The 25,701-nt window shown below is 43.6% G+C and overlaps 1 protein-coding gene across 3 annotated transcripts in view; it reads left to right on the top strand.

The window, feature by feature from the left end:
* Positions 1–18,025, top strand: part of GOLGA7B (golgin A7 family member B) — a 35,669-nt gene extending 17,644 nt beyond the window's left edge. Inside the window, exons 2-6 of one of the 3 annotated variants that reach the window (XM_043984831.1) lie at positions 2,414–2,692; positions 11,745–11,912; positions 13,490–13,642; positions 13,809–13,910; positions 15,285–18,025. In XM_043984831.1, the coding sequence (XP_043840766.1) occupies positions 2,681–2,692; positions 11,745–11,912; positions 13,490–13,642; positions 13,809–13,910; positions 15,285–15,395 (546 nt within the window). In that variant the 5' untranslated portion in view covers positions 2,414–2,680 and the 3' untranslated portion in view covers positions 15,396–18,025. Of the gene's footprint in view, positions 1–2,262; positions 2,693–11,744; positions 11,913–13,489; positions 13,643–13,808; positions 13,911–15,284 lie in introns of those variants that run through there. The other 2 variants (XM_043984832.1, XM_043984833.1) reach the window with 2 other exon arrangements.
* Positions 18,026–25,701: the final 7,676 nt, after the last annotated feature.

Here is a 25,701-nt window from a genome sequence, read left to right as displayed (position 1 = left end):
CCCATAACTAGAACTTGTTAAAGACCTCAGCTTATTAAACACCTTGGTCCAGCCTGAGGATGAGCTGTAATACAAGGGATCATTGTGTCATCCTTGGGAGTGGGAATAGAGTCCATGACATTTAATAATGAGTCGAATGATTTGCCCACCAGACTGTTTTTTTTTTTTTAGTGAGGCAATTGGGGTTAAGTGACTTGCCTAGGGTCACACAGCTAGTAAGTATTAAGTGTCTGAGGCCGGATTTGAACTCAGGTACTCCTGACTCCAGGGCCCATGCTCTATCCACTGCGCCATCTAGCTGCCCCCAGACTGGTTTTTTGCCAGCTAAAATACATGGCAAAGTTAATATGATCAAAATTGAGCTGGAAAAGATTGGGTAAGGTTTATATCCTTTATACCTTCAGACACCAAGAAGTTATTTGTTTATTCCTAACCATCTCCAACTTCCCACTCAGGGAATCAGATCCTTTTCCATTTGTTCCTACCCACCAGGTCCTTGCCCTTTATCTGTCTATAAAATGGGAATAAGAGCCTGGACTCTCCTGTCTATTCCTCTCTATATTCCCCAATTTGCCTCCTGGGGGAATAAAGATGAGAGACATTTGCCATCAACTAGATGTATGATGGTGCTCTAGTCAATTCTCTTTTTCTGGTCTTCATTTTGCTCATCTATAAAATAAATTTGGACTAAATAATCTCTTGTTCCCTTGAAGACCTAATGTGTGCATCAGGATGGAATGAAACAGGCTCTGCTGCTGAGAGACCAAGTGTCATTATCTGTTTGCCACAAGTTCCTGTGTGTTGGTATTACCTGTCTATCTCTGTGTAAATAGCAATGGGCCACCCATATGAAAGTGTGATGTTCAAAACGGGAAATGTCCACCAGCAATGGTAGCTGGTGTTCTCAGGTCAATGGAAAAACTACAGTTTATCTACTCTATCCTAGGAGGTCTAGTCCCAGGTACAGAAGGCAAGTAAAACTGGTTTGGCAACCCATCCCAGACCTGACAAGAAATGGAAGTTAGGGAGGGGCCCTCTCATTTTACAGGTGAAGAAACAAATCCTGAAAGAGCCATCCCGTATGCAGCAAATTACAGGGTCATCGGCCTGAACCCAGGGCTTCTGACTCCCAACCCAGTGCTCTTTTTATTACACAAACTTAGATGCTGTAGAGAGAGTTTCTTTTCAGGTACAGGTTGGAATAAATAGGACTTCTGAGCTTTCTATCTTCATTCCTTTCCATAAACTTTGAGATTGTGTCAGGCGTAGACTCCTAGGGAAAAGAAGCCCCACTTCTAAACAGGGAGAGGGACCAAAGGGGTGATTTCATCAGTGTAGGGAATTTCCAGATGAGGAGACTCCTCTACCAATGCAAGTCAGCATCCATATTGCACCCTGTGGTCTTAGAGAGTCTCCTAAAGCGTTGAGAGGTTAAGTAATTTCCCCAGGGGTCACAGCTAGTGTCCAAGGTGGGATTTGAACTGTGCTCTTCCTGATTCTGAGGTCAGTTCTTCATTCTAACCACAATACCTCCCTCCATTTCTAAAGATTCAATGAAAAACTGTATTGGTAGGGGTAGAATATCTGTTTTCTGCTGTCAACATTGTTTCTCATTAGTTCCTAGTGTTCAAGCCACAGAAAGGAAGGAGGAATGATAAGAAAAAATATAAAAGTGGAAAAGTTGATGTGGGGGGCGGGCAGAGAAAGAAGGCACATAGGTTGGGTCTTGAAAGTATACCACCAAGAATTTGGTCTTAAGGCTTCCATTTACTAGCTGTGAGACTTCAGACAAGTTACTTTAACTTCTTTTTGGATCAATAACCCCTATAAAATGGGAAACAATACTACTTACCTTATGGGGTTGTTGTGAAGCTTAGATGAGATATTTTATGTGAAAACCAAACCCTATATGAGGTTATATATAGTTACAAAATTATACATATTCGAATGCAAGCTATTATTAAAAAGAGGGAAAAGATAGTGAAAAAGATGAAAGACAATCCCAGGTTGGGGGAGGAGAGATGTCAAGAAGCTTGAAAGGTAAAGGAAGTGGGCTGAGCCAAACCTCCCAAGCCTCAGGGTGGGAGGTTCCTAGCCCAGCATCCTCAGCTTCTTTGCTTACATAGCCCTCGGGGACTCCCTTCCAGGACTTCTTAGAGTAGGGGAGCCCCGAGGGGAAGCCGTAGCTTGTGTAGTGTTCCACTCCGGGGCTGGGGTGGGGGAAGGGCTGGAGAGGCGGGGACTCCGGAACTGGGCGGGGCTGAGCCCTCTCCCCCAGGGCGGGGCTCCTTGGTAGACTACTGAGTCTGGGGGACACGGCTCCCCCCCCCACCCCCCGCCTGGCTCCTCCGTCAGGCCCCTCCTCCTGCCTCGGCTGCCACCGCCAACGCTAAACCGAGCTTCTTGACTGCAGAGGCAGCGGGAGCAGGGAGCTCCCAGTGCAGAGAGCTGAGCCTGCAGCCGGGCCCGGCCTCTTGTAGCTCATTGTCCCAGCACCGAGGACAGCGCTGCTCCTCCTCGGCCCCAAGCTTCGTAAACCACGTCGCAGCACACGGCACCCCCTGCCCGCTTAGGGCCCTGGCCCCGCAGCTCCTCGTTCAGCACCGAGGACAGCGCCTCCCACCCAACCCCATTGCTCCCACCGCCGCCTCCGAGCAGCCCGCCCGCGCTCAGTCTGAACATGGCCACCGAGGTAAGTGAGAAGCGCCCTGCGGGCCCCACCGCTAGTCTTTGCGGCTAGGAAGAGGAAGCCAGCTGCACGCGGGGACCTAAACCCAGCTTGGAGCAGCCTTGGTGGGAGGAGGAGAGAAAGAGGGGAGGGCTTGGACTGAAAGGAGGTGGGGGAACAGGAAGGGGAGGGAGTGAGTTGCCCCGCCTTGAGGCAGGAAGCCCCTCACTCCCTGGCTCAGCCTGCCTTCCCAACGCCCGTCCCGACCCTTCGAGAACCCTAAAGGAGCCGCTGCCACTTGTTGGCAAAGAGGCAGCTGTTTTTCTTTTCTAGCAGCCCTGCCTCAGCTTTCTCACGGAGCATGGACACAGACTCTAAACTGCCTTCCTAGTCAGGATGAATCCCTAGGAGAGGTAGATGTGTGTGTGTGTGTGTGTGTGTGTGTGTGTGTGTGTGTGTGTGTGTGTGTGTGTGTACACACACACAGGAATTCAGGAGAAGGGATGGGATATAAGTGTTGGGGGTAGGGTGGAGGCACCGCTTCCTTGGTGTTGCTATGCGGTGCATTTGGCTAGGGCCCCAAGCCTAATGCTTGGAACACTAAACCCAAAGCATGCAACACCAAGGAACTCCCAGTCTCTGCCCCCTGATGCTTCTATTTCCTTCTGAGGATGGAAGTGTGAGAGGACATCCCTAAGCAGAGAATTAAATTGTTACATTTCTTCCAATCAAGGAAGCTTTGGTCCCAGCTACCCTTCTTTACACTTATCTTCCCTTCTCACCTTGATGTGTGGTTCTAGTCTCTGGAAGCCTACTTCTCATCAGTGAAGCTCTTTCTCCCCTTGTTCTCTGTAGGCAGCACTGTGGTTCCATATGGAAGACCCTCGAGGTAGATTGGGGTAGGGAAATGTCAACCAACAAGCCTTTGAAGCTTCTATCAAGGTAGTTTCTCACTAAGGACAGTCTTGGGACATTCATTTGCAAGGAATACTTCTGCCTCTATGGGTGTCAGCCAATACCCACCCTTGTGTGAGGGAGGGGGCATCTCTGAGTCACTCCCTCTTACATATGGGAATACTTATGTCTAAAGAAAGAAAACATCTTGTACAGGTGGTCACACAGCAGGTCAGTGAGTGGCATTGCCAAAAGTCATTCTCCAATATCCTTGTGGCTTCTCTGGGAACCAGGACTCCGGGGTTTTCTTCTTGGTTCTGTGCTAGATTCCCTGCTTTCTTTCCCTCCTTACTTCAGTTTGCCCTTCCAAAAGGGGGAGGCTTTGGAATTAATCAGCATGAAAAGCTGCTATGCATCTCTGATGACAGCACTGAGCATTACTGTTATTATTATTCCTCTCTAGTCATCACTGCAGAACAAGGTTCAGGGGTTTGAAAGCTGTTGGCTGCTTGCAAAGGCAAAGGGCCAGTCAGGGCAAAGAGTTAGGTCTATCTGAGACGGAACCACCAGGTGCTTTTTCTAGGGGGATCCTCAGGAGCAGAGAGTAGTGCCTGGGCAAGAGGGCTTAGTTTTCTTGTTTTAGTGGCAAATTCTACTGAATGATATAGAGCCAAAGAGAAAGCCCTAAGAGAAAATGGCTCAGGGACTAGAAAGACTCCAAGGTTTAGTAGGAAGAGGTAACTTCTGATGAGTGAGGAATCAGAGCCTGTACTACCACTGTGGTCTTAATGTAAGACTGACTGAAAGCCCACCTACCTCCAAATATCTTCCCCATTTTACCTTGAAGGGTGGAAATTTCCAATTCAATTAAATTCAGCAAGTATTTATTGTGCTCCTACTAAGTGGGAAGCACTATGCTGGGGATTCAAAAGCAAAAAGAAAATCTCTGCCCTCAGGGGCAGCTAGGTGGCACAGTGGATAGAGCACCAGCCCTGAATTCAGAAGGACCTGAGTTCAAATCCGGCCTCACACCCTTGACACTTACTAGCTGTGTGACCCTGGGGGCAAGTCACTTAACCCCAATTGCCTCACCAAAAAAAAAAAAGAAAAAAGAAAATCTCTGCCCTCAAAAGCTTACTTTCTATGGGAGTGGGAAGGCAGACAACATTTATTTATTTGTTTTAAACCCTTATCTCCTCTATTAGAATGTAAACTCAGTGAGAGTAGGGTGTTTTGTTTTTTTCATTCTTTGTATCCCTGATGCCTGGCACTTAGTAGATAGATACTTGTTGATTAATTGACTCATCTCTTGGAGGTCTGGGCTAAAACCAATGTTACCCAAAGGGACAGTGCTTTACTATTGGTCCAAGTTATAGTTTAATAGTAAGACCGAGTTATAGTTTAATAGTAAGACCGCACATCTCCTTATAGCTTGTGAGACTCTAATGCTTTGATTTCACCCTATAGAAAAGATTAACGAACTGTAAGAACTAAGGTCATCCAGTCCCACTGTGCTTTAAACTCCTTTCCCCATTTTAGTTCTCCAGAATTGAAGTTCTGGGAGGTGAGGGTTCATGGAGCCAAGTCTTTTCTACTTTAAGCAACGTTCATACTACTTGTTTCACTACACATTCTACCCCACATTCCACCCCAGGGAACCCTGGGGAAATCTTATTTGCTCTATACCTAATATACCTCTGTTTATATTAACAATTCTCTTTAGTCGGTCAATTACTTAATGCAGTTGAGGGATCAGGCAGAAGTTACTTGCTCCTGTCCTTGGGGCAGGCCAGACCTTTTGGATACTTAAGAGATTCTTGTTCCCACCTTCACTTTCTGGTCTCCAGTTTTCTTTTGAAGGATGTGAGCGTCCTGAGATGTGACCTGCAGCATCCATTCTCAGGGCTGCCTCCCTCCTCCCAGTCACACTGCAGTTCAGAAATTGGTGCCAAAGCCCTTGTCATTGATTTTCCATTTCCTCCTAATATAGTGCCTCATGATCTTGTCCTTACTCAGTTGCCACCTGGCCCAGGTGAGAGCCCTAGAAGAAGGAAAGAAAGTGGTCTTTTGAAGGGCAATAACAGAAGGAAACTATGAAGTGAGCTAAATTTCATTCTAAAAAAGGTCCCAGGAATATCCTTGAATAGACAATGGGAAGACTGGGACCCAGGTCTCCTGGTTGACTATTTAATACTCTTTCTATTAAAATATGTTGCCTCTATAACTCAGACTAGTCCAGAGTCCATTTCTGCAGAAAGGGGGAGACCACTTAGCTTAAGGATAAAGTCCATTTCTACCACCATCAGGATGAGATGTCCTTCAGGTGGGTAGCTGGGGAAAATACTTGCTGTGGCTGTGGACCACCCACTCACATGAATAAACTGACTTTTCCTCTCATACCTACATGCAGGAGTTCAGCACTTTAGTTTACACAGTACCCACTCTCATAATGAGATCAGCTCTCCTTTGATCTTTCTCTCCCTATGGTGCAATGCCTTGCATTCTGCAGGACCCAGCATGCCGTACAGGGCTATCAAATAGATGGCTGGTTGCCAGCACTCCTAGGTTCTCACCCTTGTGACAACAATTTGGCGAAATCACTTCCTACTTCAGTGCCTCAGTCTCTCAAATCTACAAAATGGGGTTATTAATAACCCGGGGTTACTAATAACCTTAATATCCCAGCACTGTTTACTATAGAGTGCAATTTAGTATAAAGCAGGTCTTTCTTGTAGCCCATTCAGAGTGGCATAGTTATTGAAGTTCCAAAGGGACCTTGACTGTAAGGTGATTCATAAATCATAGAATGTTAGAACTGGAAGGAAGAGCTGATTTTGGAAATAAGCTAATCCATCTCATTAATTTTACTGGTGAGAGGTAATGTGGTGTAGCAGGAGAGCAGATTTGGGCTTGGACCTGGGAGACCTGGGTTCAAATCCCATCCCTGATACTTACTAGCTCTGTGACTATTGGCAAGTAAGTCACCCCACCTCACTGAGCTTCAGTTTCCTTAGCTGTAAAATGGTGAAAATGGCATTTCCTGTCTCATATGGTAGTGGTTGGACAATATACAGTTATCTCTTCTACATTGTGACTTTTCCCATCGTGGTATTGCTATATTGCAGATCAGCATAAAAAATTAAATGGGAATTTTGGGGGAGTTTTGCAAAGACCAACAGACAACATAGAAAAAGTTTAGAAACACAGAAATGCATAAAATATATGTATAATATTGTATAATATCAATCCAAATTTTACATTAAGGTACTGTAAACACTCCATAAAAGAAAAAGAAAAGAAATCAGACTTTTTCTCTGCTATGGAGGGAGGGCCAAAAAATTTTATGTAGATTTTCCAGATCAATGTGGAAGGGATAACTGTACATGAAAAGGTTATAGAAGGGTAAGATGAGTCTTATGAAGGTCTGGAAAGGAGCTTCTAGTTTTTTTTTCTTTGAGTTCAGCTGGGTGTGAGCCCATGGGAGGAACCAACCTGTCCTTTAGCATAAGAGCCTACATATGAACCCCCATGGAGGAATCTTTACAACAGGGTCCAAAGCATGTACAAAGTGTGTGCACATATATTGACTTGTCCAATGGACAAATGTGTCATTCAACAGGTGAATCCATCCTAATGACCCCTGGCTGCTTTGAGTTTGAGTTGGGGTGGAATAGTTTAACATTGAGGAATATCCTTCTTTAAGAAATTTCAAAATACCACCCCTTCCCATAAAAATTTGTGAAGCAGACAAATTTAGAGGTGATTATTTATACCACAATTTTTTTTTATCAAGCTGCCACGACTCCTTAAATAGAAAGCTCCCCTAATGAATTTAAAATACAACTTACTTTGCAACACCAACAAAAAAATTCACCACATTTTGTGGAAAAAAAATCTTTTACATAAAGCAAGATGCACTTACACTTAGGAAAGGCTTACATCAACAGCCTCAGAGTTGTTTTAATTTGCATTTCCTAATCAATAGTGATTTAGAGCATTTTTCCTATGTCTATAGATAACTTTGAATTCTTCTGAAAACTGCCTGTTCATATCCTTTGACCATTTATCAGTTGGGGAATGGCTCTCATTTTTATGAATTTGCCTCAGTTTTCTACATATTTGAGGAGGCCTTTAACCGAGAAATGTGCCCTTAACATTTTTTTTTACATTACTTCATTGTCTATGGTACCTTTTAGCAAAATGTAGTTTCCCTGATTATCTCTTTTAATTAGGTCTATTTTTGCTTTTGCTTAGTCTAAGGTCATGATTGCTACCCCCCGCCTTTTAAAAATTTCAGATGAGGAATAATAGATTCTATGGCAGCCCTTTATTTTATCATCGTGTGTGTCTTTTGGTTTCAAGTATGTCTCTTGTAAAAAACATATCAGTGGATTCTGGTTTCTAATCCATTCTGCTATCTGCTTCTGTTTTGTTTACCCATCCACATCCACAGTTATGATGATTAACTGTAGAATTGCCTCCATCTCATTTTTTTCTGTTTATCCTTCTCTCTCTCTTTGGTATCTGAACACTGCCTCCCTTAATCCACTTTCCCCTTTATTATCTCCCCTCTCCCAGTGTCTCATTCCCTTCTCTTCCTATTTCCCTATTGGGTAGATTTCTATACCCAACTGTGTATATATATTCTTCCCTCTTTGAATCAATTCCAATTTGAGCAAGGTTCAAGCTATACCTGCCACTCCACCCCCTATTTCCTCCCCCCACTACAAAAGATCTTCCTTGTATGCCTCTTTTATGTTAAAAATTTCCCCCCATTCTACCTCTCCCTTCCCCTCCTCCCAATACATCCCTTTCTCTCACCCCTTCATTGTTTTTGAGATCATCTCAACATAATTGACTCACACCCATGCTTTCTGTCTATGTAAATTCCTTTTAACTGCCATAATGATAAAGTTCTTAGGAGTTACAAGGATTGCCTTACCATATAGGAATGTAAACAGTTTAACTTTATTGAGTCCCTTATGATTATTCTTTCATGTTTATCTTTTTATGCTTCTCTTGAGTCTTATTTTTAAATGTCAAATTTTCTATCCTACTCTGGTCCTTTTGTCAGGAATGCTAGAAAGTCCTCTATTTCATTAAATATCCATTTCCCCCTGAAGGATTAAGCTCAGTTTTGCTGGGTAGGTTATTCTTGGTTGTAATCCTAGATCCTTTGCCTTCTGGAATATGATATTCCAGAAGCCCTCTGATCCTTTAATTTGCAAAGTGCTAAATCTTGTGTGATCTTGACTGTGGCTCAGTAATATTTAAATCGCTTTTTTCTCACTGCTTGAAGTATTTTTTCCTTGACCTGGGAATTCTGGAATTTGACTGTAATATTCCTGGCAGTTTTCACTTAGGGATCTCTTTCAGGAGTGATCAGTGGATTCTTTCAATTTCTATTTTATTCTTTGTATCTAATATGTTAAGGGAGTTTACCTTGATAATTTCTCGAAATAGAATGTCTACGCTCTTTTTTAAAATCATGGTTTCCAGGTATTCCAATAATTCTTACATTATCTCTTCTCAATCTATTTTCAGGTCAGTTGATTTTCCAATGAGATTCACATTTTCCTCTATCTTTCCATTCTTTTGACTTTGTTTGATTGTTTCTTGATGTCTTGTGGAGTCATTAGCTTCCACATGCCCAGTTCTACTTATTAAGGGATTATTTTCTTCAGTGAGCTGCTTTTGCACCTCTTTTCTATTTTGCCAATTCTGCTTTTAAAGTAGTTCTTTCTTCAGTAAATTTTTTTCTTCTTTTAGCATTGGGCCAACTCTATTTCTTAAAGTGTTATTTTCTTTAGTATTTTTGTGCCTCTTTTACCAAACTGTTAATTCTTTTTTCATAATTTTCTTGTATCATTCTCATTTCTTTCCCTAATTTTTCCTTTACCACTCTTATCTTTTTATTTAACTCTTCCAGGAATTCTTGTTGGGCTTGAGTACAATTAGCATTTTTCTTTGAGGCTTTTTTGGTAGCTGTTTTCACAGTGTTGTCTTCTTCTGAGTTTACAACTTAGTTTTCCCTACCACTGTAGTATATTTTTATGGTTAAGTTCTTTTTTGATTGTTTGTTTATTCTTCCAGCCTATTTATTGACTTTGAACTTTATGTTAAAGTTCGGTTCTGCTCACCTGGGGGTGGAGGCACTGTCATAAGTTTCAGGGTTTTTTTGTTTGTTTTGTTTTATGTTCTGCTGTTTTTAAAGCTAATTCTGGGTGTCTGCAAGTTTTTGGTTCTTTCAAAGTGGTATGATCTGGGGAGAGGTGTGGTCACTGCTCTTTTGGTTTTTGGTCTGGTCTTTACCCAGCAGGAGACCCTGCTCACCTGTAGCTACAAGTGCTAGTGCTCCTCTTCACCCTGGAACTTCATCCAAGTTGTCTGTTCTTCTACAATCACAAGTGCTAGTCCTCCTCTGTACCCTGGAACTGCAACCTAGAACTAGGTATGAGCCATACAGTTCCCAAGTAGTACCAACTACAACAGTGTCAGCAAAAGATCCTCTGTAATCTCCTTCTGACCAGTTGTCCTACCCTCTTACTATCTGTCATGGCTCCCACTCCATGTCACAGACCTCTCCTGGTAACCTCTTAAATTGTCTTACTTTGACCTTTTATTGGCTGTGCTGTTTCAAAATTTGATTTGAAAAGTTATAATAAAGTTGTTTTGAGGGGAATGTTGGGAGAATTCATCTGGGTTGTTGCCTGTACTCTACCATCTTGGCTCCATCCTCAAGTTCAATAATTTTTAAGGACTTTTCCAGCTCAAAAGTCTATTTTCTATTAAATGGGCAGTCAGTAGTCAAGGAAGTGGGAGGCGGGGAACTTTCCTCCTTTAATAAATACCTTTACTGGACTTTGCTTCCCATTCTTGCCCAGAGCTGATGGTGGGTAGGTCCAATCACGCCTACCATGCTTGACTTCAGTACCACCTTTCTCTTGACTCAGAGTAACTGGGAAAGGCAGTGATCCATGAAGACACCTAGGCAAATGCAGTCCCTCGGACTGTGAAAGAAAGTGCCAGTTCCTTGGTTATTAAGACCATATAGGTCAGGCAACCATCCTAAGAAAAATGAGGAATGCACACTGACCATTTTGATGATTCATCCCTGTTATCAGAATCAGCTGGTTCTGGGACTTTTCTGTTTTCACTCTAATTTATCTTTAGTTCTGATTTGGTCTGTGTTTTTCATTTTCCAAAGAAAATTTATTTCTCTTTCCCTCTTGATAGTTAAAATTCTTCTTATTTCTTGATGCTACCTCTGTGAAGCCTTCCAAGATTCCCCTCCTCATCAAACTATAACATGTGTGTATATGCACACACACACACATATATATATATATATATATATATATATATATACATACTATGATTTCTTTTAGCACTTTGGAACTCTTTTATCTGCTTAGTGCAAGATCCCTTAAACACTAAAATCCTGCTTTGATGCCTTGTTAGGATATGGGGGCCACCCTAGGTTTTGAATGCTTTTTTTTGGTGGGGCAATGCCCAGGGTCACACAGTTAGTAAGTGTCAAGTTTCTGAGGCTGTATTTGAACACAGGTCCTCCTGAATCCAGGGCCAGTGCTTTATCCACTGCACCACCTAGCTGCCCTCTTGAATGCTTTTGTAATAGATTGTACTCTCCTGGGGAGATACTGCCAAGATAGTAAGGATTCTAGCATGGCTCTAGCTATGGATTATATATATATCTGATACTGAGGAGTTTAGATAAATTCAAAGAGGTTTAGTACCAGAAGTTTGGTCAACAGGCAATGAATTTTTTTGGGTCCACATTAACTTACAAAATCCATTTATTAGGAGTGGTCAATCGATCAATCAACAAGCATTTCTGAAGTACTTGCCATGTGTCAGGCAATGGTATGCAATGGTATACACAGACCAAAGTGCAAGCAGTCCCTTCTCTCAAGAAGCTTACCTTCTAATGGGGGAGATAATAGGAAATAGGTATATACAAGATACATGTGAAGCCATAGAGGGGAAGGCAACCACAGGCTCTAGTATCAATTAGTATCCATCTTGCTCTTGAAGTGAGCATTTTGTGTCATCAATACTTGTGTACATATCCCATCCTCTCAACTGGATTGTAAGCTCCTTGTGGGAAGGGACTGTATCTCATTCCTCTTTTTCCCCACACTCCTGCCCCCCTTGCACATAGCAGAAACCATGTTTGCTGATTGAATTCATTGTGTCTCTGGAGGGTCACAATCTGCAGGAACTCCGGCGCAGTGCCTCATTGGCCACCAAAGTCTTTGTCCAGAGAGATTACAGCGATGGGACCATTTGCCAGTTCCAGACCAAATTCCCCCCTGAGCTGGACAGCCGGGTAAGGAATTCTTGTCCCCAGTCTTGGTGTTTGGTCCAAGTCATTGTCAAGCTACTTATGGGAGAGTGAACAAACCTGGAGCCCAAATACCCTCTTGCCCATGTGCTATGGAAACCAGGTCTATATAGTCAGCGGTCAGTCAACAAGCACTTATTAAGCACTTATTATGTGCTAGGCATTGTGCTAAGTATTGGGGTTATACAGAGAGGCAAGAGATGGTCCCTACCCTCAAGGAACTCACATTCTAATGAAAGAGACAATACTCAAAACTATGTACAGCAAAATCCTAATTAGGACAAACAATGAATCTTGCAAAGTGGTTGAATTATTCAAATAGCTTTATTTGAAGTTATATCTACCATGTGGTCATTGGTTCCGGTCCACTACTAGAAATATCAAATGAAAATTTGAATATGTTGACTACTGTACCTGGATTAATTTTTCACACTGATTGGGACCTAGCTGTATATACAAGAAATAGATAGGAGATGGGAGATAACCTCAGAAATGAAGCTTACTTAGGAACCCTTGAACATGCCCATGCCCCATGTAGGCAGAATCTTGAACTCCAATTTCAGGGAGCTAGTCCAGGGCCTGAAAGGAAGCTTGGTGATGGCCCAGCTGGGTTTGACTCTGGGTTCTGGATCATCCAATTCCTTCCACCTTAGCTTTGGCCTATGGAATTGAGAGAGAACAGCAACGTCACACTGTTTCTATTTATCAGGCCAGGCAGATTTAGATGCTGGACCACTGGGGAGACCTAGGGACTGCATACATATATGTGTGTATACACACACACACACACACATATAGCATGGTCCAGAGTTGCCTTCATTGCTTCCTGTCCTTGACCAACCTTCTAGAAAAATGCCAGCCATTCCTTGCCCCTGGCTCAGCCAGCAGGCAAACGCATGCCTTTGGGAGTCATTGAACTCTGGAGAACAGAGCAGTAATAAGGGCAGAGATCACGTTGTAGAAAGGATAGCACTTTCTCTACTTTTTCCCCATCCAGTTGTGTCTTGGGCAGAAACTGGGAGTCTCCCAGCCACTTCACTTCCCCCTGGAGAGCTCTGGGTTCAGGCAGACAGACATCTGTGGTCTCTGAACTTAGTGATCAGGGAAGCCCTGACAGTTTGTGGGGTGGCTTCAAGGAAGCCCTGGGGGAAATGTGGGTGGGGCCAATGGAAATTCTGCAGCCTAATGATTTGTGAAAACTACCTGCAAGGCAGGTCCTGGTCTGTCTTCTTGCCATCTGTTCTGACAGCATCGATCATTCAAAGCCTGGGAGTTTCTTGCTTAGCCCCCTCTAGGGAAAGAGATTTCAGCCCTCCCTTGACAGGCCAAGACAGTGTCTCATCCCACTTGCTCAAAGCCATTTCAGTTCTGTGTCTGAAGCCCTCATGTGTCTGTGGCTGCAGAAAGCATCTTGTCTGCATTCCTTCTTTCCCTCTATGCGGGCCACACGCGTACTACATGTGCACACCCCATCGAATCCTGTTGCATCCCTCTCTTCCTTCTATTATAGTCGGCAATCTCTGGAACTTTAAACTAGACCTTCAATCTTGTTCTTTCTCCAGATTGAGCGTCAGCTGTTTGAGGAGACCGTGAAGACTCTCAACAACTTCTATGCTGAGGCTGAGAAGATTGGGGGTAGCTCCTACCTAGAGGGGTGTCTGGCTTGTGCCACAGCATACTTTATCTTCCTCTGCATGGAGACCCATTATGAGAAGGTGGCTCCCGCCCCAGACCCAGCCATACCCTCAGCCACGAATAGCCCTTCGCCTTTTCTCATTCTGTGCTACCCTCCCTGTACCGTCCCTCTCTCTTTTCCCGTTTCCCTTTCCTACTGTCTGTACCCTTCACCAACCCCATTGCCAACTAACACCCTCTCTGCAGGTCCTCAAGAAGATTTCCCGATACATCCAAGAGCAGAATGAGAAGATCTTTGCTCCCCGGGGCCTCCTTCTCACTGACCCCGTGGAACGAGGAATGAGGGTTGTATCCTTTCTGATTGTGACTCCTGGGTCTGGGGTGGGTGGGTTGGATGGTGAGCAAGTACCCATATCTCTAAGTGATGGATGGAGAGCGAATAGTGTGGAAGCAGTGCTGCATTGGTGTCTGGGGAAAGGCGGTTTGGTCTGGGAAGTAACAAGGGTGATGAATTGATCCATAGGGGACAAGGAATCCACCTAGGATTTTATTGGCACACAAAACTAGGCAATGGGGTTAAGTGACTTGCTTAGGGTCACACAGCTAGTCAGTGTCTGAGGCCAGATTTAAACTCAGTTCATCCAGACTCCAGGGCCAGTGCTCTGTGCACTATGGCGCCACCTAGCATCCCCTACCGGTATGTATTAGAGGTAGGACAATGAACTCAGGTCTCCCTGGTTTTAAGACTGGGTCTTTATCTACCACTCCAAGTTGCTTCTTAAGTGACACCTATGGAATTTTTTTGGACACACCTTGTGGAAGAAGTGGTTGTATTGGGGCAGCTAGGTGGCGCAGTGGATAAAGTATCAGCCCTGGATTCAGGAGGACCTGAGTTCAAGTCCAGCCTCACACACTTGACACTTACTAGCTGTATGACCCTGGGCAAGTCACTTAACCCTTATTACCCCACCAAAAAAGAAAGAAGTGGTTGTATTGATTTGATTACACCCAAGGCAAGAGGTGGAAGCTGGTCCTGAATCCGTTGGGGTGGCAGACCAGAACTGGACTGGGGTGGGCTGGGTATAGTGGGATGGGCCACCTATCAAGACAGCTCAGTTCCAAGGAGGGCATGCCAAAGTTCAGTAGTTAGATTGCCCTAGGGATCCAGGCATTGGGAGGTCCAATTCATAGAGTGCTGCCTCACCTGGCAAGATGGCTTGAGGGGATGGTTGATGAAAATCATTTCATTCTCTGAGCCTCAGTTTCCTTCTTTACAAAATGAAGGAGTTATTCTAGATGTCCTTCCAGCTCCATGTTTATCTAAGATCCTATGCAGTCAGGGCAGCCCTTGGGAGGAAGAGCCACTTAGGACTGCTGACCAGCTGATGACCACTGAATAATATTGTCTGATATCTGAGGGGAGGATAGGAAGAGCTCTTTGGGGTCTGCACCAAGCAATGGCTTTAGGGACAGAGTGACATGCTACTGGTTCCTTCCCCATCATCTCCCTTGGCTGTTTCTTGCAGGATTCTCCCCATACTACTACTCATCCACCAGAGATAGGCACCATGGGAAGACAACAAAGGCACCCATGTGGGAGGCTGTAAACGGAACCCATGAGCTGGGGCCCTCCTACACTGACCGTGGGCTCCCAGGAAGACCACTCACTTGCCCTAGGGGCCAGATGTAGCGCCTCTCTTCCTTAACCCGCCTCCTCCCCAGATTGAGATCTCCATCTATGAGGACCGTTGCAGCAGTGGCAGTGCCAGCAGTGGGAGCACTAGCAGCAGCGGCAGCAGCAGCGGAGGGGGCGGAGGGGCAGGGGGCCGGTGACTGGCCGAGAGTCCCTGCAGGGAGCTGTACTGCCGGGATGAGGGCCTCTCAGATCTTCGTAGGCTGCGCTACCAGAGTACCCGCTTCTGAGGCGCCCTCTCTACCTGCCACTCTGTTGGGGGTGGGGTGGGGTGGGAGGGGGTGGCTGGCCCTGAGATTCATCTATGGGCAGCTGACCTCCAGGGGTCCCTGACGGGCAGGGGACTACTCCTTCCTGATCCAGCGCCCTCACAGAAGGAGTTGTCCCCATCCAGATGCACCCCTTCCTAGGCCTGACTCCTCTTTGTTTCCTGGGGACCACTTCTGCTATGGAGGAGTCCCGTGTCAGGGATACTATTAGGGGGCTCTTTCCCTTGGAGTGTCTCTTCTGTTGAGCTTCTACTTCTCCTCCAGCAGCTGCTCTCTTAGAGAGTCCCCAGAGGGGACCTTCTATGCCTGAGCTGAGCAGAGGCTATCAAATCTGGACAATCCCACACCCTGCATGATCCCTTAGCTTAGAGGACCCAGACCACTGGGTCTCTGTGATTTCCCTGCCAAACGCAATGGGTTGGCTATACAAATAACTCTCCTGTGTCCTCTTGCCTGCCCTCCTTCCTCTAGTGTCTTCCCCACAATCTCTCCCATCCCTTGCTTTCTAATGCTATCTGGTGGCCTTGCCTGAGTGTGAACCATTTTCTCAGAGGAATCTGGGGAGATGGAAGTAACTGGGGGACTTTGTTAGTCCAGTCCCCTTTGGGGCAGGAAGGACAAGCTTTTTCTTCAGGTTGTTCATATTTCCCGGACTGAAAAATCTCCCTGACTTTTGCTTTCCTCTCCTTAGCAAAGGGGGCAGGGGGAGGTACTCTGGTCAGGGGCAAGGCCCAACAGCAGCCAGAGACCTATGGTCAAAGGAAGGGAAGGGAGGCACTCCCATGTCTCCCATGGGGTCTTACTTAACCCAGAGTAACTTTATCATGGAGAAACTAGTTAGCAGGCTATTTGGTAGCCTTGGGAGTTTTGGTTTCTGTAATGGGGACTGTCTGTCTGGGAAGGGAACATTGGTGAGGAGGGGATGATGAGAAAGAAAGAGGTGGGAAAGGCAACAAATTAGGGGAGCCTGATCATGGATGTGATGAGAATATTTGAGTGACAGACGCATACAGAAAAGAGAGGTCCTTTGGCCTGTAAGGCAAAGAGAAGTAGGTAGGGATAGGTGTGAAGGAAGAGGAGGCAGGGCTGTTCTATTTCTAGGGGATCATCATGGCCGAGTTCCATTAAAAAGCCCCAACTCTCCTTTTTCTCTAGCTGGGTTCTGTATTACTCTTGCCCCCCTTTATTTCTTTCTCCTTGAGCTTTGTGTTACTGAGCAGGGTTGTATGTCTATGTCCCTGCAAATGGGCTGGGCAGGTGTGTGTGTGTGTGTGTGTGTGTGTGTGTGTGTGAGAGAGAGAGAGAGAGAGAGAGAGAGAGAGAGAGAGAGAGAGAGAGAGAGAGAGAGAGAGAGAGGTTTGGCTACCTGAGTCTCTATGTCCCTTCCTACAGGCAATCTTCCTGGTGCTTTGCCTGTGACTAGACTGTCTCCTCCCTGACATCTGTCTTAGTTGCATAAGTCAGTGACTTCCCTGGCATCTCCCTTCCCTGACTTCCTCTCCCACTTTCTTGGGTAACTAAGTAGCTGTGGGGCTGGGGTCTTTCCCTTCTTGACTAGGGGCTACCAAGCCAGGTGCTATTACATGCTTCCAGTTCCACTTCCTATTACTGGGGCTTCTTTCCTTCCAGGCCCTATTCTCTATTCTGTAAATAGGGAGTCAGATTCCAGGAGGGCAGCTTCAAACCATAGGGGCTATGCCACTGGAAAGTGATCCTATTCAGACACTCCCCCTGTAGCTCCCCATACAAGTTGTGGCCCTTCTCTCCCCCCTGTGACATGGCTCCTCAAGGTGGCTGAGTGGGGACTCTCTCCACATGGTATGTCATCAGTGGTTCTCTCAGCCACCCTCTGCTGAGAAACCATTGCATCTGAAGACAGTGGCTGGATAATTCAGTCTTTCCCTGATGGCATGCCAAGGACCTGGCTTTCCCATGAGGGGAATACCCAGCTATGCTGCTGTAAGTGCCACTTGGCTAGAGAAAAAGCAAACTCCAACCCGCAGTTGCTGTAGCAACAGAAACCAGGGAGCATCTCCCCCAGAGCTGAGACACAAGGAAACTGAAGAGGACTGTAGCCTGACCAGCAGGGAACTGGGAACTCTGCACCCCACCTCCCCTACCCACTGGGAGGCACAGAGAAGCAAGTCATAAAGAGCCAGCAGGGAGTTTTCCAAAGCTGGGAAGAAGGATGGATTCTGTTTCTGCCAACAGAGGAACACCGCATATGGACACTTCCCCCTGGCCAACAGACCAATCCAGACTGTGTGGCCTTAGATAGTCAGGGCTGGTTGACTGTGGCTTATTTCTCACCTGAATCACAGAGATCATAAGAGCAAGCCTGGCCATTTTCTGGTCTGCCTTGTTTCTTAATGTTTTTTCTGGTTTTGTGTTGGTGTTCCTTATTTAAAACCAATGTCTTTCCACCCACCTTCTGGATGTCCATGCATGAAGAACAGAAAAGCCTTTTGTTTTTAATCAATAAAAGGACCTGCTTGACGTTGGATTTTGAGTCACTTTCTCCCTGAGGGTAGCCAGAAGCACTGAGCCTCTTCACATTCATGATAGATGCCTTCCTCTTACATTATATCCAAAAGGTGGAGTTGAATAGTCATGGAGAAATGAGTGTTCTGCCATTTTGCTGCCAGGTGACTAAGATACACAAGACTGGTACTTTGTGTACTAGAAAGCACTTATATATTATATTATACATGCATACACATAAATTATTATTACTGTAATCTTAGCATCCACATAGTCCATCAGGACAGAGTCAAGATTAAAATTCAATGTCCTTGATTTGCAGCACAGACACCTGGGAATTCTTCTCCTTGGTTGAGGCAAGCTGAGGCAAGCTGAGATCCTCTACATCCCATTCCTCTCCTCTGTTCTCTCTCTCTCTCTCTCTCTCTCTCTCTCTCTCTCTCTCTCTCTCTCTCTCTCTTTCTCTCTCTCTCTCTCTCTCTCCCTCCTCTCTTTCCTTCCTACTTTTCACCCTTTCCCTCTCCCTCCCTCCTACTTCCACCCTCTGCCTCCTTCCTCCCCCTTTCCCTACCCCCATACCTATCATCCTTCCTCTCCTGACTGCTTTTGTACCCTAATCATCTCCCCAAACTGGTTGTTTCTATTTAGATCAGGCTCCTGCCTTGTACTTATGTATAGAAAGTTAATGAAGTAATGACTTCATTCAAAAGATATTTACTGAGTAGCTATTATGTGCAGGGTATTCTTTTTATGACTAATAATTGTGTTAATAATTACTCAAATGATTTGTGATCTCATTGATTTGGCTGCCCCCTCTAGGGATGCAGATTCTGAATCTTGTGTGACTCCTGCTTATGTGCTTCCATAAGTTTGTCCCAGAGGAGTCTACCCAACCAGTTGGAGTCCTTTCTTGCTTTGTCCCAACATCTAGAAGATACCAGTAGAGTGTTGTTCCACTGTTCATCTGTTACCTTTTGTTCTTTGCATGCCACAGTCTTCCTATCCTACATTTCCCTACTAATACTTTTTACTCCTGTTCTTCTTTGAAGTTGCTTATATTATTGCTTATAATATATTTTTTTTGGTGAGGCAATTGGGGTTGTGACTTGCCAAGGGTCACACAGCTAGTAAGTATCAAGCGTCTGAGGCCAGATTTGAACTCAGGTCCTCCCAAATCCAGGGCTGGTGCTCCATCCACTGCGCCACCCAGCTGCCCCTATAATATTATTAATATATTATTATTTTGCTTCTATGTTGTAGGTTGTTCACATCCACCATGTTTTTCTCCATTGTCCTCTGTGATAACCATTATCATTACATTAATAAGTTTTGACAATGACTCACATTTATATAACATTAAACAGCCTTGTGAGGTAGATAGGTATCATAACTCCCACTTTACAGATGAGGAAACAGGCTCAGAGTGGTAAGTGACTTATCCATAGCCACATAGCTAGGAAGTCTAGTAACTGGGAGTCATAGTTTTAGAGTTTGAAGTCATCTAGTACAACTTCCTTATTTTAAAGATGAGGAAACTGAGGCCCAGAGTGGTTAATTGTTTTTTTTTTCAAGGTCAAATAGAAAGTGACAGAGCTAGAATTTGAATCCTAGTCACTTTCCATTGAGATAATGCTATTTATTGTGGCTAGAGAGGAGTATGCACCAATACTGACAGGTTACAATGGGCCAAATCTAATAGGATAATTTTTAATAGGAAAAATTTAAAGTCTTACACTTAAATTGAATAACCAATGCATAATTAAAGGGTGGAGGAAGCATGGCTAGACACCAGCTCATATTACAAAGCTCTGAAGTGACTTACCCAACACCACATTAATTAAGCAGCTGGTCTTTTGATGTGGAATCCTGTATTTTTCCCATGACACTGTAATGATCAACAAGGCGGGTCTTTGCCCTTTGGGAATTTACAATCTACTTCTAAACTAGCATGGGTTCCTAATTGTCCTAGGGAAGAAACAGGTTCACTTGAATCCCCTAGAAAGAGTTCTTTTCATGACAAAGTCACACATGTCAGTTGATAGGGATAAAGAAATCCTAATGAGAACACAATAGAATACAATGACATAATAGAGGCAAAATTTACATGTGGCAATTATACCTGGATGCAAAGTGTCCTGGTATAGAAACACTTGCTGATTTTCTCCAGGTAATAGACAAGCCCTAGGAAGGAAGAAGGGAAGGAAGGAAACAAGGAAAGAAGAAAAAAAAGAAGGAAAGAAGGAAGAAAGGAAATCAGCATTTATTAAGCTCTTTACTATATGCCAAACACTTTACAAATATCTCATTTGCTCTTCCCCCAAACCCTAGGAGATAGGTCCTATTAGGTGGGCTTGGAGTTGGGAAGATGAGTTCAGATGTGGCTTCAGACACTCACAGTGTGACTCTGGGAGAGTCATTTGAACTCTAACTGTTTGCCTTTCCTCATCTGTAAAATGCAGATAATAATAATAATACTTCCCAGGGTTGGGAAGATAAAATAAAATATTTGTAAAACACTTAGCACAGTGTCTGGCACATGGTAGGCACTATATAAATGTTAGCTATTATTAGTATTATTATCCCCATTTTACAGTAGAAGAAACTGAGGAAAAAAAGGTTAAGTAATTTTCCTAGGGTCCCACAGCTAGTTCATATCTGAGACTGCATTTGAACTTGGGTCTTCCTGAGTCTCTATCCACTGAGGCATCTAGCTGTCCAGGATACCCTCCTAGACTTTGGTAGATAATGGAAATAGACTGTTGTTTGGAGGTCTAACCTGGCCATTTGATTACTTTGGACAAACCAGTTCATGTCTCTGCCTCTCAGTTTCTTCACTTGTAAAATAAGGGTTTGGGCTACATCTTGATGGTTCTGTCTGACCCTGGATCCTATGAATTCATTCATCTTCCGCAGAGAATATCCTTTGATTGTCTCCTTCAGAAGAGTCATATTCATTAGTCATGTCTGGCTAATGCTGAATATGGCTGACAGTGGCTCTTGAATTTGTATGTGCCCTTAAAACAGGGCTTCTTAAACTTTTTCCACTTGGAACCTTGTGTATATATACCATATACATACATGTATGTATATACACATTTATACATACACATATATACATGTTGGGCAGCACATATACATATATATTTTTAAAAATAGGTATACATAACCTCTTACTGTTGCCAAATTTTTTATGACTCCCCACATTCAGTTACGTGACCCCACAGTTTAAGAAACTACTAAAGGACAGTAGGGTATTTGCTGAATGGTCTTTGGGGAAGTCTGTGCTTTTGACATTTCTCTGCACAGGCAGGCAAGGAGGGGAGGAATTGATCCTGTCTACTTGATGGATGTTTTCTAACCTTGATGGGCTCAGGCTCAGTCCTGGGTAAATTAAACTGGGATTGCCAATCTCTCTACACAAGTTTGTTCTTAATTTGATGCAACCCTGTTTTGTGGGTGAGGGCAGGCAGGATGTGCAGAAGAAAGGAGGAACCATGAGCTTAGTCTAGTTGGCTAGGTCCCAGGGCCAATAAGGCTGTGTACCTATGTTCTTTTCCCAGTTTGGGCCTGCTATATTAGGGTTTTTCTGTTCTAGGGCCACAAATCATAGTGAGAAACTAGTAGGGTAAAAAGACAAAGCAGAGGCAAAGTCTAGGGTTTGGTGATTATACCTAGATGGGAATTCTGCTAATATAGAAATATCTGTTGAGAGGTTCTGTCTGGGGAGCAGACAAAACCTAGCATATCACATTATACCTACAGGCCAAGTAATTTGGTGTAGTAGAAATATCACTAGATTTGGGTAACATACCCTCCGCCCCCAGCCTAGGTCTGTTACAAATGAATGCAACTGGGGGCAGCTAGGTGGCGCAGTGGATAAAGCACTGGCCCTGAAGTCAGGAGTACCTGAGTTCAAATCTGGTCTCAGACACTTAACACTTATTAGCTGTGTGACCCTGGGCAAGTCACTTAACCCCAATTGCCTCACTAAAAAAAGAAAAACAAACCAAAACAAACCAAATGAATGCAACTGGTCATAAGGGGAGCTGCTGAGGGAGTGTGGATGGCTCAATGCAAAGGCATTTCCAAAAATACACGTTTCCAATAGTAGCCATCTCTAGGGTGGGGGTAAGGGGAGGGAAGAAAAAAAAGGGAAAAAAGAGAAATTTACATGATAGCCATTATATATTTTAAAGGAATAGCAAGTTGTGTATAACAGATTTGCAGTTTCATGTCCAATCTTTTTTTTTATACTGTGTTACGGAAATGTTTGTTTTATCCCTTGAATTTAAAATAAATTTAAAAAAAATTAAAAGAAAAAGATCAGTTAGAAGACTAAGACAGTAATCCAGATATAAGGTGATGAGAACCTGGACTAATGTGATTGCTACAGAAAAAAGAATGGATGGGTGTTGATAAGATGATTTCTAGATCTTTGATACTATGGAGTCCCCCTACCTTATTCAAGGGGACCTTAATATCCATGCAGATCATGGGTTCTTAACTATTTTTGTGTCATGGACCCCCTTGGCAGTCTGGATCTTTTCTCAGGAAATTTTTAAAATGAACAAAATATGTAAATTTCAAAGGAAATCAATTATGCTAAAATACAGTTATCAACAGCAAGTTCACAGACCTGAGGTTAAGAACCCATGATGGAGATAGATATTCCCTCAAACTCCTTAACCTCTATATTCTTCAACCTTTGAGGTCCCAAGACCTAGTCCTTCATACCACCTCAGTCACATATGGGCATGGTCCCATCCTGCCATTATCAACAACTATTCCACTTCCTTTATTGGAAATTTTGACATCCCTCCCCCTTCTCTCTTTTGCTGGGCAATGAGGGTTAAGTGACTTGCCCAGGGTCACACAGCTGGACTCAGGTCCTCCTGAATCCACAGCTGGTGCTTTATCCACTGTGCCACCTACCTGCCCCCTCCCCTATCTCATCAAAATCTCCTTTCCCTATTCTGCTTTTCCCTGTTCTACTCCTCCTACACCTGTTCTTTGGTCTCATCAAGACTTCCATTCTCCCCATGCCTCAGTATTTTTTCAGGCCCTCACTCTTAAATTGGTTTCGTCTTCTTCCATCCCCTACCTCAACCTAATAGCTATTTCAAATCGGCACTATCTTTAGCTCTTAAATCTTTTCCCTCCTTGTTGTATTGCTACTCTTCTCTTCCCAAACCTCAGCCGCAATAACTCCCACCATCCACTATTTCCAGTCCTACCCATGAACTATTAATTGGAGCTGGAGGAAGTCTCACAATTGTGTTGACTAGGTGCATTACCAATTCGTTATCCAACCCCAGCTGGGCCTTCACTGCAGCAAAGTAGTCCTTTTACTTTCCCCTGATTCATTGCCTATCTCACTCTCTACAGAAGCTCTTTTTTCATCAAGATCCTATCACTTCCCTCTGCCCTCTCTCTCATCTGAGGACTCTTGCCTCTGAAAAATTGAGGTTGTCCAACACAAACTCCTCTCCTTCCAATATCATCTCAAAATCATTTGACATCATTTCCCATTCTCTTCTCCTTTCCTTCAGTCTCTGGCATGGAGGGAGCCCTTCTAGTCAGCAAGATCAGACCCTCTACTTTTGCGCTTGATCCTGTGGCCTCCTGTCTTCTCCAGAAGATCGTATCCTCAATCATTCCCTTTCTCTTCCTTCCTTCCTTCCTTTCTTTTGTTCTTTCTTTCTTCCTTCCTCTTTTCTTTTCTTTCTTTCCTTCTTTCCTTCCTACTTACAACACCTTTATTGATTATCACAAAAAATTTGACTCAGTTCCACACCCATGGCTAATTTATACACTGAAAATATATAGAATACATTCAAGCACCATTAGTACACCAGAGCATTTGATATCCACATGGAAAATATTTCTCTGTTTGAAACATTTCACCAATGAAATAATGTCAAGAACTATTGTTATAAAATGTGACATCTTCTAGGGAGATAATTTAAGTCCGTTATCATCCTGCCTAGCCTTAAATTCATTATTTATACCCCTGAACTGAACTCAGTATGGTTTTCTTTTTTTTAAATTTTATTTTTAATTCATGGAATAAAACAAGGATTACCATAACATAGTACAATAAAAAGACAATTGCACATGAAATTGCAAATCCACTATGTGCAATTTGCTATTCCTTTCAAATATACAACAAAATTATCATGTAAATTTCTTTTTCCTTCCTCCCCCCACTCTAGAGATGGCTACCATTAGACACAAATACATACATGTACATGTGAAATTATTCTACACATATTTCTATTTATCAGTTCTTTCTCTGGATGTAGATAGGGTCTTTCTTCATATGTTCTTTATACTTAATTTGAGTATTTATAATAGACATCACAACTTATTTGTTCAAAGTCATTCTTAAAACAATACTGCACTGTATGCAATGTTCTCTTGGTTCTGCTCATTTTGCTCTTCATTATTTTGTGCAAGTCTATTCATGTTTTTATAAAATCATTGAGTTTGTCCTCTTGAATCTTCAACATCTCCATATCAAACAGTTCCTTCCTTATTGCCTTCCAACATGCCACAATCTCCCCATCTTTTTCTTTCTTTCTTTTTTTTGTGGGGCAATGAGGATTAAGTGACCTGCCCAGGGTCACACAACTAGTAAGTGTCAAGTGTTTGAGGCTGGATTTGAACTCAGGTCCTCCTGAATCCAGGGCCGGTGCTTTATCCACTGCACCATCTAGCTGTCCCCAACCTCCCCATCTTTAAAACATCTTTATTAGACCATACCATTCTCTCAAATTATTATTCTATACCTCCCCTCCTTTTCTCAAGTTCCTTGAAAAAGTTGTCTATATGTGCTGCTTGCACTTTCTTTCCTCTCACTCATTCCTCAACCTTGTACAACCCTGTGCAACTCATTCACTCAACTGAAACTTCTCTCTTAGCAGTGATCTCTTGTTGAAAAATCTGATGGTTTTTTCTTGGTTCTCATGCTTCTTGATATCCAGGCTGCACTGGACACTGTTGACCACTTATTTCTCCTGGATACTCTTTCCTCAGTGGATTTTCATGATTACTTTCTTCTGGTTCTCCTGCTTGTCTGTCCATTCGTTCTCAGTTTCTTTGAGTTTATCATACACATCATGCTCCCTAACTGTGAATATTTTTCAGGGTTCTGTTCAAGATCCTTTTTTCTTCTCCTTTTCTCTCTTGGTAATTTTATCAGTGCTCATGGGTTTAATGACCATCCCAATGCAGATATCTATATTTATAATACATGCATGCATATACACACATATAACACATGCACACAGTATGCATGTGTGTGTGTGTATATATATGTATATATATATATACATACATGTATGCACTACACACACATGTGTCCCTCTCTTCCTTTAAACTGAAGTTCAGGTATCATCTTCTAGATGAAGCCTTTTATGATCCTCCAACTGTTTTCTCTCTCTTGATCTTCAGCCCTTGATTACCAATTACTTGGGGTTTTTTGTTTGTTTTTTGTTTTTTGGTGAGGAAATTAGGGTTAAGTGACTTACCCAGGGTCACACAGCTAGTAAGTGTTAAGTGTCTGAGGCTGGATTTGAACTCAGGTCCTCCTGAATCCAGGGCCAGTGCTCTATCCACTGCGCCACCTAGCTGCCCCACCAATTACTTGTTTATTGGACATTTCATACTGGATGTTTCAGAGATGTCTCGAACTCAG

Source organism: Dromiciops gliroides, chromosome 2 (assembly GCF_019393635.1).
Source record: "Dromiciops gliroides isolate mDroGli1 chromosome 2, mDroGli1.pri, whole genome shotgun sequence".
In the NCBI taxonomy this organism is placed as follows: Eukaryota; Metazoa; Chordata; class Mammalia; order Microbiotheria; family Microbiotheriidae; genus Dromiciops; species Dromiciops gliroides.
Note: the sequence above shows the minus strand (reverse complement) of the source record. Positions and strands in the feature narration are given on the sequence as shown.